Source organism: Ruditapes philippinarum, unplaced genomic scaffold (genome assembly GCF_026571515.1).
Source record: "Ruditapes philippinarum isolate M1 unplaced genomic scaffold, ASM2657151v2 ctg7063_1_1_1_1, whole genome shotgun sequence".
Lineage (NCBI taxonomy): Eukaryota > Metazoa > Mollusca > Bivalvia > Venerida > Veneridae > Ruditapes > Ruditapes philippinarum.
In genome coordinates, this window is record NW_026860818.1 from 37219 (window position 1) to 55723 (window position 18505).

The 18505-nt window shown below is 30.1% G+C and overlaps 2 protein-coding genes across 2 annotated transcripts in view; both read right to left on the minus strand.

Annotated features, from left to right (window-relative positions):
• LOC132713466 (calcyphosin-like protein) overlaps positions 1-15115 on the minus strand; it is a 37530-nt gene extending 22415 nt beyond the window's left edge. The window contains exon 1 of the mRNA XM_060696077.1: positions 14486-15115. Coding sequence (XP_060552060.1) covers positions 14486-14849 — 364 coding nt within the window. The 5' untranslated portion in view covers positions 14850-15115. The remainder of the gene's footprint in view (positions 1-14485) is intronic.
• LOC132713465 (calcyphosin-like protein) lies at positions 6036-8221 on the minus strand. Its single transcript, XM_060696074.1, has 2 exons — positions 7508-8221; positions 6036-7128 (listed from the first exon to the last, which is right to left on the minus strand). The coding sequence occupies exons 1-2, from the start codon at positions 7887-7889 to the stop codon at positions 6893-6895; spliced, it is 618 nt and encodes a 205-aa protein (XP_060552057.1). The 5' UTR covers positions 7890-8221; the 3' UTR covers positions 6036-6892.
• Positions 15116-18505: the final 3390 nt, after the last annotated feature.

Below are 18505 nucleotides of genomic sequence, written 5' to 3' on the forward strand. Positions count from 1 at the left end.
CACAAACAAGAATAAACGTCTCAAGGGCATGCATGTTTATCGGTTATAAATTAACAGTTGAATCACAAATGGTATACACCGATTATAAAGGTGGAGGGGCGTTAAATCACAGTCTAAAAGAAGTTATAATTAATTAAGAACATTTGAGATGTTTTGAACCTGAAGAATATAGTTGAATGTAAGTCATTTGTGATAAAAGTAGAAACATGTAAATTTTTGAAATATTTTAAAATATTATGACTTCCATAAAAAATATTATATCACTCTTAAAGTACATATTGCCAAAATGCAAAATAGGCAAAGCATGGTTCAGGTTAGTATAAAAAATTTAAAAGGACACACAAAAAAGTAAGAAGCATTTCTAGCATTTAAGGAATAATGGGGTTTTATATTAAGTAAATCCAGCAATTAAATGACAATCTTCATAAATAGGGTCGTTTAATATGAATAAATATGGGAATATTATGTTTTACTATAATGTGTTAGTGTTATACTGTATAAATCAAAATATTGCACAAATGCTTAAATTAAGTTCAAATGTAACTTCAATTTCCATACATTTACAGATAAAATCATTAGCATGAAAATCTATGATTAAAGTAAAAACTTGTTTTAACAATATCCGATATTATTATGCATCTTGCATTTGAAATATATCATGAAGTAAGATTTAGAAACAATTGATTATGCAAATTATTCAATTGAACATGCGTAGTAAGAAATAAAAGAAAAAGAATAAATGTTATATATATGTACATAATAAATGTTATATATAGATACATAAGCACTTCATATGTTCTCTTAGAGTAGCAGCAGCTGAGTTATTGTATCAAGATCTCGTTAAACTGGTGGGAAGATATTCTGAGACATACAATCCAAGTAGTTGTAATTGTAAATATTTTACGACATAACGCTATGTGCGAGTTTCGAATTCGATTCAAGAAGCAAACGCTAAAGAATGCTTATTTTTCAAATGGGATACTTAAGAAAATCAAGAATCAGGTATTGCTCTTCCTAAAAGCAACGACTATAAGTAAATGAATTATTTTATCATCATGTGAAATAGACAATTTGTCACAAAATCACCACTTCCTTAAGTCTATAAATAAAGCATGGTCCTTCAAGATCATTGATTTAAATACTTTTAATTTTGAAGATTATGAATATGTTTTCTTTATCCACATGTTTAGATTTGAAAATTAACAATAACCTAAAAAAGATTGCAAACATTTAATAAGTATTGGAGAATATAATGATAATGATACAATGATAGAATATTTCATAACGTGTTCAAAACTATTTATGACAATGCAATGGTTTCTTTAGGATTAAAAGTTTATCTATTGTATCTCGTTACTTTAACATAGTGTTATAACGTATTTGACTTAAAGTGTCACCATAAATAGTTAATCAATAAGGAATGCACGAATGTATTACAGCTGAAACTGTCTTGGGAGTAGAATATGGTAATCTGAAGAAGTATATGCTAACAGATGAACATCATAACGTTGTTATGGCAACTTTATTGAATCGGTTATGTGTCATTTTATTGATGCAAAGTTATATAGTTAGTTAAAGTCATCTTATAAAAATGATTTCATATACATGTCTACCATCTTCGTTTCTTGAATGAAATGATGGAATAGTTTAGCTGTGAAAATGAAAATCACAATCATTAATACAAACGATACTAATGAAGCCAAGCCATGGGGAAAATGAGTTTTATATTCAATACAATTTTCAACCGTAATTAATGTTTTATGATAAAAACTAGAATTATTTACGTCAGAGAGTGGCTTGATTACCTGGAAGGAAAAAGCTTTCTAATTCACACTGACGCTGTATATTAATGGCACAATTCGACATCATTCGCATTTAAGGAAAACATGAAAAAAAACCTGTTGCCTGATAAAAAGGATGATACATCTGTTATGGTAAGGCCAAATGTAAATATTTGCATCTTTATAACATATCAAGTTCTTCCTCACTTAAAATGTGCAAAATGTAATAAAACGTTGAATAAATTTCCCAATGTTTCCTTTAAAATGCGAATAAAAAGAATATGCGATCATGAATTTGATTTATAGATTGGTGGCTGGATATATTGGAGAATATGATTGTCTGAGAAATGCTGCTTTGCGTGTGAACTGTATTCTTAACCCATTACTTCATGAGCATCTAGTGAAAAATGGCTAGTTTCATTGAAAAGTCTCCCCTTACAAGTTCAAATTGCTATCAAACTATAAAAACTGCTTCAATACTTATCAAACTTAGCACAAATATTGACTGGACCATTGCCTTTGTTACAACATGCCCAGGCTAAAATTTCCTGTTACCATGGCAACGAGGGAACATCTCAAAATTGTCAAAAATCACTATTTTGCGTTGATTTTTCCCATCAAAATTGATTTCAAAGTGCTGCAACTTCTCAATGGATTGAGATAGAGTCAAATGCTTTTCAGCGTTGGTTACACGTTACCTTATGATTGATCTAGGGTCAATTTTTACCTCTCACAAGTCCAAAATTTTCTTGGCGATGAGGGGTACTGCCGCCCCCTTTAAACCCCCAAATCAGAAGGGGCACATCCCCCTTCTGGCAACCCCCTGATGTATCTTATGGTTGGAGGCCGCGCCGAAAAGGTGATCATTTTTTTAAACAACATTTCTCAAACAAAAACAAGTGTTGGGGGCCTAAATAAGGCATTTCTTCACCATTTGAGAAACAATAAAAGGGGTTGAAAAAGGAGTTAAAAAGTGTGTATATCGGGTAATGGGTTAAGAAATGATAATACATACAATGTGAATGTCACATTTATTACATATTACGTAATTATCTAGTTGTCAACACTAGATAATTGGTTATAATTGTTTTAGTCTGGAGTAGTAAGCAAATAACTTGTATAATTCACAGCGAAAGGAACCAATTATTTAAAAAAAACAATTTGAATAACGGACACATTTGTTTTAACAATAATCAATATTAGACTGACAAGCATTATTTAGGATAGAACTTCGCGCTACTTAGGACTCCTTTTTACTGATACTCTTGTTCTGTTTGCATTTGTAGGAGACTAAAAGGCTAAAACTATTTGTCCATAATAAAATATGCTTTTGTAACAGTTCATGTTACAAGGTAGTGAATGAAACAGAATATTTCAAAGATTTCCAAGATTAAGTAATGTTAAGGAAATGTTTGTAGAAGGACTCATTTGACTGCAGTGCAATTTTACAATTTAATTCAATCACTGTGGATAGAAACATGGAAAACAAAAACGTTAAACAATTACTGGAGCAAATAAAAGATCAGTGTTTACTCAAAGGAGTTGGTGGAATAAAAGGGCTTGCAGTACTCTTTCGCAGAATGGACAAAGACTTTTCAAAGCGTCTGTGTTTCAGTGAGTTTTGTCAAGGTATACAGACTTATGGTCTCCATGTAAAAGAAGAAGATATACGTCTTTTGTTTCAAGTCTTTGATAGAAATAAAAGTAACGAAATTGACTTCACGGAATTGTTATCTAAACTTCAACCGGCCATGTCACCCAAGCGTGTTGAAGTAGTCAATCAGGCGTTTGAATTACTTGACGTAAATAATGATGGGGTCTTGAAGCTTGAAGATCTCAAAGGTATGTTAATTAGTATCAATCAGTTGTTATTGACAATACATGAGGTTTTAAAGTTTAAGAGCGAAATGCATATTCCTGAAAGCATTATTATTATGTTACTCCTTTTTTGATGAAAAAAAAAACAAAAACAACTTTCGATGAATTATTTTATAGGGTCTTTCTAGTGATGTGAAATTTGTAAATAATAGTATTTCGTGCTAGTTCCCGTTATCTTCTAACCGATCGATATCTATGTTGTTACAGTTTTTCTTACATATCAGACAGGATTATCTACCGTTTACACCGATGCTAGAAAATCCTGTCATACACCCCCATGTAAGACAAGTCGCGTGCTTTAAATGACGTCATTGCTGCGCGCCTTTTATGAATGAATTGCGTTCTTAGGATGACGTCATTTAACCGTTATGAATAAGGTTGTACGTTCATACGCTACTATAAGAATAAACTGCGTAATGAGAATATCAGTTTTCGTAACTTTTGTTCTGAAAATAATTGAAATGTAATATGCAAGAAAAAGAATCAAACACCGGCTGTCGGTACAGACGGAAATATCTTGCTCTCGGGTAACTGTTTAGCGGAAACTCGACAGAGCCTCGTTACCGCTTTAAACAGTCACGAACGGACCTCTGAGTAGAACCACCGAAGCTAGCTGTAATGTGATACATCATTGCTTACAAGAATTCTCATTGCCCTTGATATCACCGGTTTTATTACAAATAATGGCTTTTTACAACGGCAAAAAATATCGCCATTTCTCTTACTTGTTTTCTAATAAACAGTTTTTTTTTTAGATTAATCATGCATACTGAATAATGTATAGCAATAAATACCTATTTAAAGTCAAAACTTAAAGTTACACATGTGTGTTAGTGTTAATTATAGTAGTGAAGGAACGAAGCAACTCTTCGATTTGAACATGGCTTTAAACATTCGATGCTGCCAATGATATCATAATAATAACTTTGAGTGTATATTCATGAATCTTTTCTTTGGTTTCTTTATTGCTATTTAATGCTGCTTTTGATCTGCCGCCAAGAAAAATATACTTTCATGACTAGTAACGATTTCTTTCTTATCAAATCGTTTTCGGTCGAGTAAAAAATAATTTAATGTAAACAGACAAGTAAGACTTAAAAGAGAGACATTAAGAATCCATAAAGAAAGGCCAAAACGACAAAATTAAACATATTGCAGGCTCGGTTTCATTTAGCCTGTTCACAAACGGTACTGTCAAGTGCAAACTACCGTTTGCGCCCCCTAGCACCGGATTAAGCATAACTCAACATTTTAACATGGAAATTGTGAAATTTTGAATTAAGAAACATACGCAGATGTGCTGATATGTCGTTCATCATAAAACCTTCAATGTGACACTTTCGTGCTATTCCATGAATTGCGGTGTATGGTCCTTAAGTTAAAGAAAACATATGCCCTAAACGAGAAAACAATTGACAAGAACTAAACAAAATGGAATTTTGAAAGGGGATCAGAAGTTATGAAGCCTGCATTTCACAGATATTGTGTGAAAAGACAAAGTTAACAAGCAGGCATCATATCCTAAGGGTGGATCATACTAAAACATTTTACATTTATTCAAACTAACCATAACATTTGGTAATACATTTTAACACTTCTATTTTATTTTACGAGTTTAATTTAAAACATTCACAACGGGTTCCTACAGCCACCAAACATAATTGTTTGTTTGCTGATAGGCAAATGCAATCGCTTCTTCATGGCTGCCAGAATCTTTTTAAGTGATAAGTTAGGTGTTTGAACATTTCAACTGTTAAATATTAAAAAAAAACACACAATAAAAGCATCTGAGGTGACCTATATCTTAATCATTCAGAACTATTCTATTTTGGTATGTTGAATTAGTTGTTCGTCAAATAAAATAATATATGCATGAGTAGTATTATTAAAATTAATATATATAAATATATATATTTAAACAAAGCCTGTAAAATTAAAATATTGATTTTTCTTAAACAACTTGAGGAATTAACCACTTGTTTCTACTCATATTACATTATCTATCAGTGAGTAAAAAAACCAAATTACTTATTACATATGTTACTGTTAATAATTTCGGAAATTGAGTTAAAGTATATACATTTGCATAAACAATATTTCAATATTCCAAAATAAATGTCATAATAACAAGTTTATTCGAGCATGTTCGTGTAACTGAAATAAGATTTTATTCTAAAATGATTATGTAACAAAATAACATAATTAATATTTACATTGAATTTTTAGATATAAAACTTTTATGACTCTATAATATAGCTCAAACTTAATATGCATAGCTCAAACGTAATATGTATGCATTTCGTTTATTGTAATGAAGACTTAAACAATTTGTCGAGAGTCTGGACATAAATTTAATTGCTCAGATTACGTAGCTTTATTGGTATTTCAGTCTTAAATGTTATGACTTTTTCATGCACGTGTTTTTTAATCAAAACCTAAGATAATTCCTCAACAATTAAATTGATACATTATTTACTTATAAATGTACACATCTATGCGCTAGAGTAGCAAAATGTTGTTAACAAATCCTTAATAGTAATTAAAGTTCAAAAATATATTTTCTGATGTAGAATTGACATGTTAATATTAAATCGTATCACATACTTGTAATTAATCTAAGAAATTAAGCGCATAACTACGAAAACAGTGAGGACTTATGACATTTAATTGTCTCAATGTCGCGCCCTTAACAGCTAACATATTGGCCAGTCCTCACGGGTATCCATTTACACCTGGATGAAGTTAAGGTCTGCGGAATCTTTGCTATTTTCTTTAGACAATATGATATATTAGAAGTACAGGACTAAAACAATTAAGTTTAACTTTTTTTACAGTACAACGATAACTTTTATTTTGTTTAACATATTCAACATAGTTCAATACATTATTTTTAAGTATCTTATTGCATGGCAATATTATTACAGTGGTTCTTAAGAATAAAATTGAATTAAAGAACCATTTTTAAATAACAATGTTTAGATATGAATATCACGCTAAGCCTTTTAAATATATAAATTATTTACAATCAAGACTAATGGACATATTTTTAGATAAGTTTAAACAATAAGTTACTATTAATTTCCATTTCTTTTCTAGAAGTAGTTCCCAATTCTTATATTAAAAATGATTTTACCCTTTCTAACATACATAGCTTGATAATATTAAAGTTTGGCGAACCATAGCAAATCAAAAACATAATAAACAATTATTAGTTGATATTTCTGTTCTTTGTTTCACGATCCTCTGTTTGGCAAGCCATAGCACGCCCGCATCATAAGATCGAAATAGCTGTCATCATCAACGGTTGAACTGACACCAGCATAATAGTTCATGAATTCTTCACGTGTCACTTTACCATCCGGATTTCCAGGTGTATCGATACTGTCCAAGAAGTTCCGGAGCACCTGCTCTTCAGTCCATTCACCGGATACAAACTTTGGATGTCTTCTTGCGTTGGTAGAATAGACGACTGAAATAATAAAAAAAAAACACTTGTTCATTTTCATGTGATTCAACGACTTCTCTAATCAATATCACCCTAAGGATTTCCTGTAACATAATTAGCTGTATCGCCTAGTTACAACATTGATTATTTTGATTGCCCTTTTTTATTCGTTTTCTAATTAATTTAAATTTCCTGCTTATATTTTTCATTATATTCGTTTTGAGAACAATAGCTAACACTTTATGTCAACTGACTATTCTTTATATCATAAGGAAATGAAAAAGTATTGATACTAATTATGTTCTATACTGTACGATTAAAACGATTTATTAAACATAGGTTAATGGATGCATTTATTTTCTCAAATAATTCACATTAAAAGGTATGACTTTTTTTTACTCACTCTTCAAATCTTCCAATTTTAAAACACCATCTTTGTTTGCATCTAACAAATCAAATGCTTCGTTTATGACATCGATTCTAACTTTGGACATAGGAGGCCTGAGTTTAGCAATAAGCTCTAGAAAGTCTATCTTTTTATTTCTATCCCTGTCAAATGAATCAAATAACATTCGGAGATCGCTTTTATCAAATTCAATACCATACAATTTCAATCCTTCTTCAAGCTCTTGATAGCACAAACACTTTGAAAAGTCAGTATCCATTCTTCTGAAAGCAACAGCTAGTGATTTTAATCCACCAACACCTTTTAATAAACATTGATCCCTCAATTTTTCAAGAAGTTCAAATACTCGTTTATGTTCAATTTTAACTTGCTTGTACATCTTGTTAGTTGACCTTTAAGAATCGGATTACAGCTCAGATTTTGCTTATATCATGTTACAAAGTCATATATTCTTTTTTAAATTCGTAAATTTTGTAGATAAGTAAATAAAAACCTTGATAAACATCCTTTGCTAAGAAACATGTCAACAAATATGCACGCCATTTGATCACAAAAGTATTTTCATTTTTAAGAATTTAAACATATTTAATATATTCCATTCAACTGTAGTTAATGTACTTAGTTAGTGTTCCTAAGAAATATTCATGTGATAAAACGTTTTACTCAGTTCCATATCACAACACAATAAAGAACTCAGCAAACTCAACATCAGATACGTTTATCCTGAAATTGATCAATAACTGTAAGCCTCATGAAGCTTGATTTAAAAATAGAACTGTGAGTAATTTGTAACCGATACAAGTTACGATTGGTGCAATTAACAACAGGTAAAAAGACAATTATTTAGAAGCGTAAAGGTAAAAACTGATATTGGTTTTTTTCCCAGGCGGTTTTAAGCAAGCCCTGAGCAAATGTATATGTCATTATCTTGAACTTTTGATAACTGTACATACAATGTTTTTATGCAATATTCTATTTGCTTTTCCCTTATTAATAAAATTCATTGCTGCGTTGAGTAACCATGGGCCAATGTTAATGATATAATAAACACTGCTCTATAGCTGGACCAAAACATAAAATTATATACTTTACAACGGCGCTTTAATTATTTCTAGAGAATATAAAATTTGAATACTTAAAATATTATTGTTCTAGAATTCACTCCCTTCTTGATTTACGTACTTTGGGGTTCGACCCCAGAGTGCGTTACGCACTTTGGGGTCCAATTTTGACCTCAAAGTGCGTTAAACAGGTACATATGCATTTTTTAACATCAGACAAGCAACCGCACTTTGGGTCATAAAAATTCAATCAATAAAATGAATTCTCATGGTGTTTTAAATAATATATTGCAGTCAAAGCCAATGGTAAACAAAAATCAAAACATGTATCCTGAATTATAGTAGAATCAATAGGGATTTTAAAAGAGTGAAGAACTTTCATCAAATAAAGAATTTGTATCAATTAATTAGCTCAAAATATATTTTCTCACATTTTCCATTTATTTCAAAAGAATGTACATGTTTGCATTTAGCATTTTCCTGTATACGTTTATTTTAATATACTATAATTCATCTTGCAGGGCACCGAGATGCAGCGACTGCGTTTAGATTTTTTACTGTAACAGTTTGAGTTTGATACATACGGACTTTTGCATGACCAGAGTTGCATCTAAAATCATTTATGTTATTTTTTTATGACAGCCACACTTTATCCTTGCATATCGTGGCTTTAAAAGACACTTTAAAAAATAGTTGCCTCGATGGTATTTGAACCCCAGACCACTCGCACCTTGGACGAGCACGTCACCCCTGCACCACGGAGAAGTTATACGAAGAAAACTGAATATATAGAATTTGAGGGTTTGTAATCCTTATTAATTTCGAGGTATTTTGTTCACGATAAACCTGTTGTTTAACACTGATGTAAATAATTTAGCAAAAATCTTCTCGCCAAACCAGTCTGACATGTATATATTCCACTACTCGACAGTCAGATTTATCTGAAGTATTATGTAATCGACATTGCTAAAAATAGCATTTTCATTGATTAAAATTATATTCATCCGCGTAATTTGTGATAGTGCATTTATTGACAATTCCATAAGCCATCACTACTTTTAAGCTTTGAATGCGTTGTAATTTGTTGGATACTTGTAACAAAATAAAACTATTTTTTTTCTTTTACATCGCAAACTTACTGTTGTGAGATTTGTCGTGAAGCGCTGTGCCAGAGATTATATGTCAGCATTGTATTTCCTGATCTGCGATCAGAAAATACAATAATGTAAAGTTCACACGGGGGGGGGGGGGGGGGGGGGGGGTCCCGATCCCCCCGATATTATAAGAAAAAGGTTTTAAAGGCCAATTGTGTTTTTATTTGTATTACTTAAGCTTTTTTTAAATTTTGGTGTACTTCAATAGTATCCAAAAAGTTACTCATTGGCCAATTATCTGAACCATCTTTTTCATCTGTTGCTTTTTGGCAATGAGTACAGTTATAGTGAATTAGTATTTTATATGGAAGTCAAATACTACATTGTTTACATTTTGCTACTTTTATGACAATTCTTTTTATATTTATCGCTACTTTATTCAGGTAACAAGTATCTTAAATTTCTCTGATACTATGATTTAAACATTAAAAAAATCATGTTTGCCATTTCTAAAGAAGTATGTAAGATTTCCCATTGAAAAGCCTGTGGAGAACGGTTGTTACGGAGTTTGTTGATAAACTTAATAACCTATTTGTAAAAATCACTATTTATAGTCTGATCTAGAAACTGGATATTTCACCAGAACATTGCAATAGAGTATTTTATAGTTTTTTTAGGAAAAAATATTAACTGCATTTTATTTCATCCCCATCATATTTAAAATGGGGCTTAATATGGCACAAAAAGTTATCAAGTAAATGACTGACAGAACATGATATTTTTTCGCAGCATCTTTTAATTTTAGGATACATTAACAATTTATGTACTAGAGTACTTTGTTATATGGACACAATTTTAGATATTTCAAGTGGTAAAATTAATGAAACTTTTATCACTTAAGCATCAAACCGCCATCTTGAACTCCACCTCAAATATTTCAATGTCGCAGATCGAAAATAAGTCAGAACTCAGTATTTAAGCAGAACTCAGTTGACACCTTCAGAACTTTTGAACCCAAAGTGCGTTGATATGTAGCATAATTACGCACTTTGGGGTCAATTTCTCGATTTTGACCCCAAAGTGCGTTGGACCCCAAAGTGCGGTGCGAAGTGTAACGCACTCTTGGGTCGGACCCCAAAGTGCGTTTGACCCCAAAGTGCGGTGTTACACAGCATAAACACGAAACAATTTGAATCCGCATTTTCTGATAAATGGTTTCGGAAATGCTGTAATGATGATTTGAAGGTTCGGAAATATTGGAAATTTCGATATTCAATCGTAAACAGCTAATGCAAAATGAAAAATATGGAAATTTTAATGAATTTTGCGAAAAACTTATAACATAATTAAGGCTGATACTTTTTTGACATTTTTTAATTGTCGGGGATTGTACAGTTTGTAAACATCACTTTAAAAGAATTGAGTGAATTTTGGAATTTTTTGCATCTGAAAGATAGCTGATATTCATATTTTACAAATATTAAGAGGATATTTTTTCGTTTGAGTGGAACATGGAATATATTTTCACGAAACATGATAAAATGCCACATATTTACACGAGCCGGGACGGCGAATGAAAATATTTGGCATTTTATCATGTTTCGTGAAAATATATACATCTTTTGTACCATATTTCACGAAAATCGAAAAAATAACCTTTTTATTTCATTTCATTATCAAAACAAAAATGGTTACGAATCCCCTTGCTTGCTACGCAACTGCAATTGTACAGCGCGCAGTATTACATATTTATTATTCATAAATGCGTCTTGTTTTGCACGCGATGTTTGGCGCTATATTGTGACGTCACGTAAACACTCTTTAAACCTCTGTACAGCGTTTATAACTGAATTAAAGATATTGGAGTTTTGACTCCGCCCACTTTCATATTGTTTATATTTCATATTTATTTTTTACAAATATGAAATATATTTGACTTATATAGCACCGTATTTCATGGGTAAAATTAAATAAAAAAAATGATATTTTAGGATTAATAGAGGCAAACAGAACTGCTATATTCTTCAATTTAAGTTATATAATATTAAATATTAAATAATACTAAGCAACAGGTTTATTGTTCGTGTAAACATTTCAGAAATATTTAAAATTGTGCTTTTTGGCAACTCTGAAATTAAAGGTTCCTGAACCAAAGCAAACTATTGCATAAAGCTAAAATCAAAGCATCTTACTACGTGTAATATACTACATTTAACTGGAAATAATAAATTGTAGAAATTGTCCGTTGCTGATATTAAAATTAAACATAAAATTTTCCTTAATAAAAAAATAAAGTAAAATAAGATTAAAAAAAAATAAAAGAAGCGCTAAATGCTAATGAAATATTTGAATATCTTAATGAACGCTTTGTTTCTTTTCAATGCAACATTAACATATATTTAAGTTTAAAGTTTGGTTGAATTTTATTTAAAAAAAACAACAAACTTTTCACAATATAAAACTATGAAAAAGTTAATTATTTAGAATGATATAACATTGCTGATTAAACTTTAATGAAACAGATAGAAAAAACTACTATAGTTACTGTTATATACATTTTGTTTTTCCTCTCTAGAGAGTAAAATATTACATATACAGAAATATACCAGTTGCCTAAGTACAGGGCAAAGTACGGAGATACATAACATTGAGGTGAATTGTGAGTTATAAATATTTATAGATATAATAAATAATTATAGATAAAAAACTCGAAATAAAATTCTATTTTCATCCAGTAATACATTCCTTTATATAACTTTAATGTCTAAAACATGAAATAGGTCGAAGAAGATGAAAGCAATTCCAAAAACAATGCATATTCTGTGTGAAGTAATACATAGAAATAAGTTCTGTAATCTGTAAAATGCTTCGTTTAAGTTAAGTTTCAAGCAATGTATGCATTACATTAAGTTACTAGTAAGAAAGTTAATTATACATTTATGAAATGCATAAATGTGTGGACAGAAAATTGACGAACTGAGCATTAAAATGCATTACTCCAATAATTTAACTACTTTACCAATTACTTACTTGTAATTTTCAATTAAACCTAAAGGAAGAATTAAGAAAATTAGAATTCCTAAAGAAAGCCCAAAATGGCAAAATTGACAATGTTGCATTAAAATGCTCGGTTTAATTGAGTCCGTTCATGGACTTCAAGAGCAAACTACCGTCCACGCCCCCTAGCACAGGCTTAAGCAGAATTCAACATTTTATACATGAAATTGTAAAATTTTGAATTTAGAAACATCCGCAGATGTGTTCATACCGCGGTTATCACGCAACCCTTAATGTGACACGTCCGTGTCATTCCATGAAAATCGGCACATGGTCCTTAAGTAATAGAAAGAGTGTGCCCTAAATAGAAAACAATGGGCGGAACTAAACAAATTGGAATTTTGAAAGGGGGTCAGATGTTATGTAGCCGCATTTGCTTAAATGTATTAAATCCCAAAGATGAATCTCGCTTACTTGTTGGCTTGTAGTAGATAGTGCAGGTAGAATATTTAGATAAATATTATCACCTGACTTGCAAACATTTCTTCGTTTACATTAAAACAGATGGTGCTAAAGTGAATTTTAATCCAATGCAAACTTTCCATTTCTAAATCGATTTGTTATCATTTGTACCAATACGTTTTGTACTTCAAGGAAACACCAAGGATAGATTGAAAATACGCCTACAAACTTAAGGAATTTTGTAAATCTACGATTTACATGAACTTAAACAGCTATTACTGTTCCTATGATATGGATATTGTAAAACAGTCTTCGGATATTGTAGGAATGATTTTGAAACTATACTCATTGTAATACAATCTTTAATGGTGATGAATTTCATTATTTGCTTGAATGTGATATTTATAAAGAACCCAAATATTAAAGAAATACTATGGTTGACATCCAAATGCAATATCAATGAATTGTGAAAGTCATGCTAAATTAACAAAATTAACTTTGCTTTGCAAGAATATTTTGTCAGTTGTTCAATCTTGTTTTCTTGTCATTCTCTCATATTTTAGTACTTTCTTTATTACAGCATCATTAGGTATTTAAACATTGTCTATCCTTTTATTGTACTCATACTTGTAATTGCTTATCACAATAAGTTTGATGCCAAATTTTCTATGTTTTGTTAGCTGTTTGTCTTCAATGAATAAAAGAATTGAATTGAAATGAAATGAATTGAAAATAAATCATGCCATTGATGCAAATGCGGCAAAACAAGAACTAAAGGTTTTCGAAGTACTCCTTTTGAGTTGATTTGTCCAAATTAAGACTTGACATACCTTATCGTTATCCTCAAATAATATTCATACAACATACATTCTGCTGACATTTCAAGCTTCCAGTTTTCTTAAATATTTGATTGAATCTGTGTTAAAATTATGTAGATATTTCAAAATTGGTAAACTATAAATAAATCATGATGACGTCTCTGCATAAATCTTAACATATTTAAAAGGTAATATTTACTATAAAAAATTTAAACACGGATATACGTTTGGTATTTTAACCTAGAAGATTCGTTTGCTTTATGGATTGAATTATTTGTAAAATCTTATTATCTTTACTAGGTTCTATTTATAAATATGATTATAAAACTTCAAACCATGAAACATAAAACATCGGTTAATCTAATGAAACATTTTTTTATATTAATAGTCATTGCTTAAGACAAACAAAATTGATAAGTAATTAAGCAATGATAAAATATACTAATAATGATAATATTTATGATCGTACTTTTAAAAATCGATATATTGAAAAAAATCTCATTAAACATCAGTATTGTTATGGTCGGAAAAATATTTACCTACTTTTTAAATCATCAATATTAAGAATTCCATCTTTATTTGCATCAAGTAAATCAAAAGCTTGATTTATTACTTCTATTCTTCCTTTTGTCATTGGAGGTCGTAACTTGGACACCAGTTCCATGAAATCAATTTGGTTATCCTTATTTTTGTCAAATGCATCAAACAGTGCCTTTGCCTCCTCTTTTACTAATTTAATACCAAAAATATTTAAACCTTTACAAAATTCTTGAAAAGATATACGTTTGTTATAATCAGTATCCACCATTCTGAAAATCACTGAAAGGCGTTTTATTCCGCTCACATTTTGTGATAAACAACGTTTTCTAATTTGTTCAAGTAACCAGTTAACTTTAGCGTGTTCCATGGTAAACGATTTTCAATTTTAATACGATCATTTACTCACACAGCATAACTACATCATTTTCTCAAAAATGTGTCAGTGAGGAATTCATATTTCAAACGAGCATTATCTATATCCTATCTAACATGGTCCATCACTGCTGAATAAATGCTCCAATACATCTTCGTAAATAAATATCTCTACAAATTGCATTTACAATTCAGCTGGGCGAAAACAGGAAGGAATTTCCTTCGTAATGTATTTCAAGCGAAATCTCTTAGAAATATTTTGAAAAGCATGAAAGTCAGATGCCACTTTTAATTAAACTAATTTTAAACAGATCATTATTAAAATTCTACAAACTTAAGTATGTTTTAATTCTAAAAATACTTAAATTTATGACATTTCTATCTTTAAAATATTAATTGTGATTGATCATATGTTTTTAAGGAGGTCTGATAATCTAAATATATTGCCAGAAATTATCCATGAGAATGTGAAGGTATACCCACTTAGGCTATTCTAGTACAATATGAAAAGTATGTTAATGTCATTAAATTATGTGGTACCTATGCATTATGATTTAAACTTAAATAACAATAACAATAATCATGTTTATATTTCCTTCAACATTTTGTTAACTTTCAAACAATTGAGGAGAATTGAGAGTCTTCGTGTTGTTGTATAAGTGCTTTCTGACTTTTTTCAAACGCTTTTACTATATACCTGAATCTATTTTCATATAACGTATTGTATGCCGAAATCATGGCTCTGTTTTCCAAGTCAGTACATCAAAGTTTCATGTGTATTTTGTTTGAATGGAATCGTGATAGTTTTAAATTGTTTGGGTCGTCAGACCAAACAAATAATGGTAGCGAAATTTCAGACCCTAATGTTCTTATTTGCAAATGCTGAAAGTAGTCCAAACTCCTCGCTCGAAGCGTTTACCTCCCTTGATATGTACATTAACATATAAACGTCGAAAAAATATATAAAGGGGAGATCACTGCGTAAAGATTGTCAAATGACAGGCGTATTAATTTTAGTAACGTTTACAGACTAGCTTTAGAAGCGAGAGGTCCGGAGTTCAAATCCCAATTCAGACAACTCATTTGTTTTTTTGTTGTTTTTTTAACTGATTAAGCCAAATAAACATTGAATCGAACAATTAGTCTTATAGCCAATTTACTATAGTTATAACACTGGAAACAGAATTTGGTGACACTTTACAAACAAATTGGTTTATAATCTCACAACCTTCACCTTTCTCACATTCTGAGACCCAAACAAATTCAGTGCCTTCTGTGCTTTGATTAGATTTTTGGATGTAAATAAGCAAACAATGAAAGTAAAGTATGTTGTATGAGAACATTTTTTCAACACGTTCAAATATTGCTGATTATTGTACGAATATGTCACCATATACAATAAAACATGGCATCTGAGAGGTATTCATTCTGATAAGTATGGTTTGCAATATAACTTTTACCATTTAACCATCCTTCATTCTTCTTGTGTTAAAGCTGAAATTTTGAACATTATTAATATCATTATTATTTTTAATTATCAAACATATTTTGTTTGGCACATCACATTTCAAAGAAGTAAAGCATTTTAAAAGCTTGAAATTCAGGTGAAAAGTTATTTTGAACAGAATATCGTTGAAACGTTAAACTTGATGTTTAATCACTGAAAATTAGTTTTCTTAACTTTAAACAACATAAAACGGTAATGGAAGTTAGATTTTCAAATACATGTAAAGTACAAGCTCAAATACAAAATAAAAGCTTATGTAATCAGCCTACTTACGTGATGTGGAAACTACGTTAAAGTAATTAATTAAACATCTGGATACATTGTGTATTCAGGTACACATTGAAGTAATACTTTTGTTGTTTTCTTCGAGATTAATTGATTCGTATTTGTTTATACCCAAGCAATTACAAGAAGGTGTAATATACGGTTTTTGCTTGTTTAGGTATTCTCAGACAAGTTTCAGAAGAGGCGCAACAATATATCTTATCTATCTGTCTCCCCGACATGCATAAACAGAAATTGTGTTTTTACATAACGGTTATTGATGATAAATAAATTAGATAGTCAATGAAACATACGAAACCATTAACATGTTTATCAACAACGCAAGGTATATTGTTATCGTCCTTACTTAGGGTAGCGTTTTTGTTAATCTGTGAAGATTTCTTTAGTAAACAAACAACAACAAAACAGTGATGTACTTACAGAACAGGAAGAATATTTTCTAAGGCATGTTTCCATCCTTTTCATTTTTAAAAAAAGGTTGAGTTAAAGTAACAAACGAAGCGTTTTCCTTAATCAAAATGTGATTAAACTCTTCGTTTTATGTGTTGCTTATTTAATCTTACAAATTATAAAACTAAGGCCTAATTCCATTTCGATTAAAATCATAATACAACAAAGTCAAGTTACAAGAAGAGCTCGTGTGCTAATGTCAGATTGCTGTTCCTGGAAATAACAATTTCCTATATAAAAAAGTTATAGATGCTATGACACGATTATTAATTTGTCAACACTGCAAATATTTTGAAAGTTAAAAAAACAACTAGACAATACAAAATTATCATAAGAGGACGCGTAAAGATATGTTTGTCAAAATAAAACAAAAAGCTGGTTACTTCGCAAAGTAATCTTCAAACAATATTCTTGAACTAAGCATGAATTATTCGAACAAATATTATTTAAGATAAATTTTATGGATAACGTCTAAATATATTTTAGTTTGTAGTCATTAGTGTACTCCATCGAAATGCCCTTATAGTACCTGTGCTATAAAATCTATTGCAACAGGCAAGCATATAATCGAATTCTATAACAGACAATATAAAATGTATTTAAATAGTGTCGTGGATGGAATGTTGCCGCAAAACATGATGCAGACTGGGTTTAATTGAGACTTTATATTGGTAGCAGTAGTAAGTGCAAGATATCGTTCTTAGAAACCTGGCACAATCTTAAGCAGAATTCAATATCTAAGGGTGAAATGTGTTTCTGATTAATAGTGTAGTATTTTTCGTGTACATGACAATTGTTTAAATTTATTTGAAGACAGTGATAAAATATACATTTTTAAACAGCTTCATTTTGAGACTAGAGGTACGGAATAAAAAATATGAATAAGACATGTCTTTCTTGATTATCTCTTTATTTCTGATAATCATTTTTTTTTTAAATACGAAAATCAGATATGCCCTAGAATAAAACATAGATATTGGATCCTACTTATATATTATAAAGTGATATTATTGATAATACATTAAGACAAATTATTTAATTTAATGTTTAATACTCTATTGTTATTTGCTTTTACAGCACGAAATATTTTTTATAAGCACTGAAAACGTCATATGTAAAATATTTACTATTATTTAATAATATATTTTCTTATTAGTAATTTGTTGTTTGTTACTAGTGCATATTTATAAATAAAATTGGTCACACTTATTTCTTTGATTTTTAGTCTTCTAATTGTCTGTAAAATATATCCTATCTTCGTTACCTTAAACTGACCAATCCAAAGACTGCTATAAATGCTATTAAACTATTTAGAAAACAATGTGGGAGAGAAGAAATGTATAATTTATTTGAGTATTAATGTCGAATTATACAGTTCCTTTATGTACAAAACTATTGTTTCAAGAATT

Excerpts from the sequence above, each read along its gene's own strand:
- LOC132713465 (XM_060696074.1), bottom strand. The coding sequence starts at position 7,889 with ATGTACAAGCAAGTTAAAATTGAACATAAACGAGTATTTGAACTTCTT. Across the intron at positions 7,129-7,507 it reads AAAATTGGAAGATTTGAAGA|TCGTCTATTCTACCAACGCA; the intron begins GTGAGTAAAAAA and ends TTATTATTTCAG.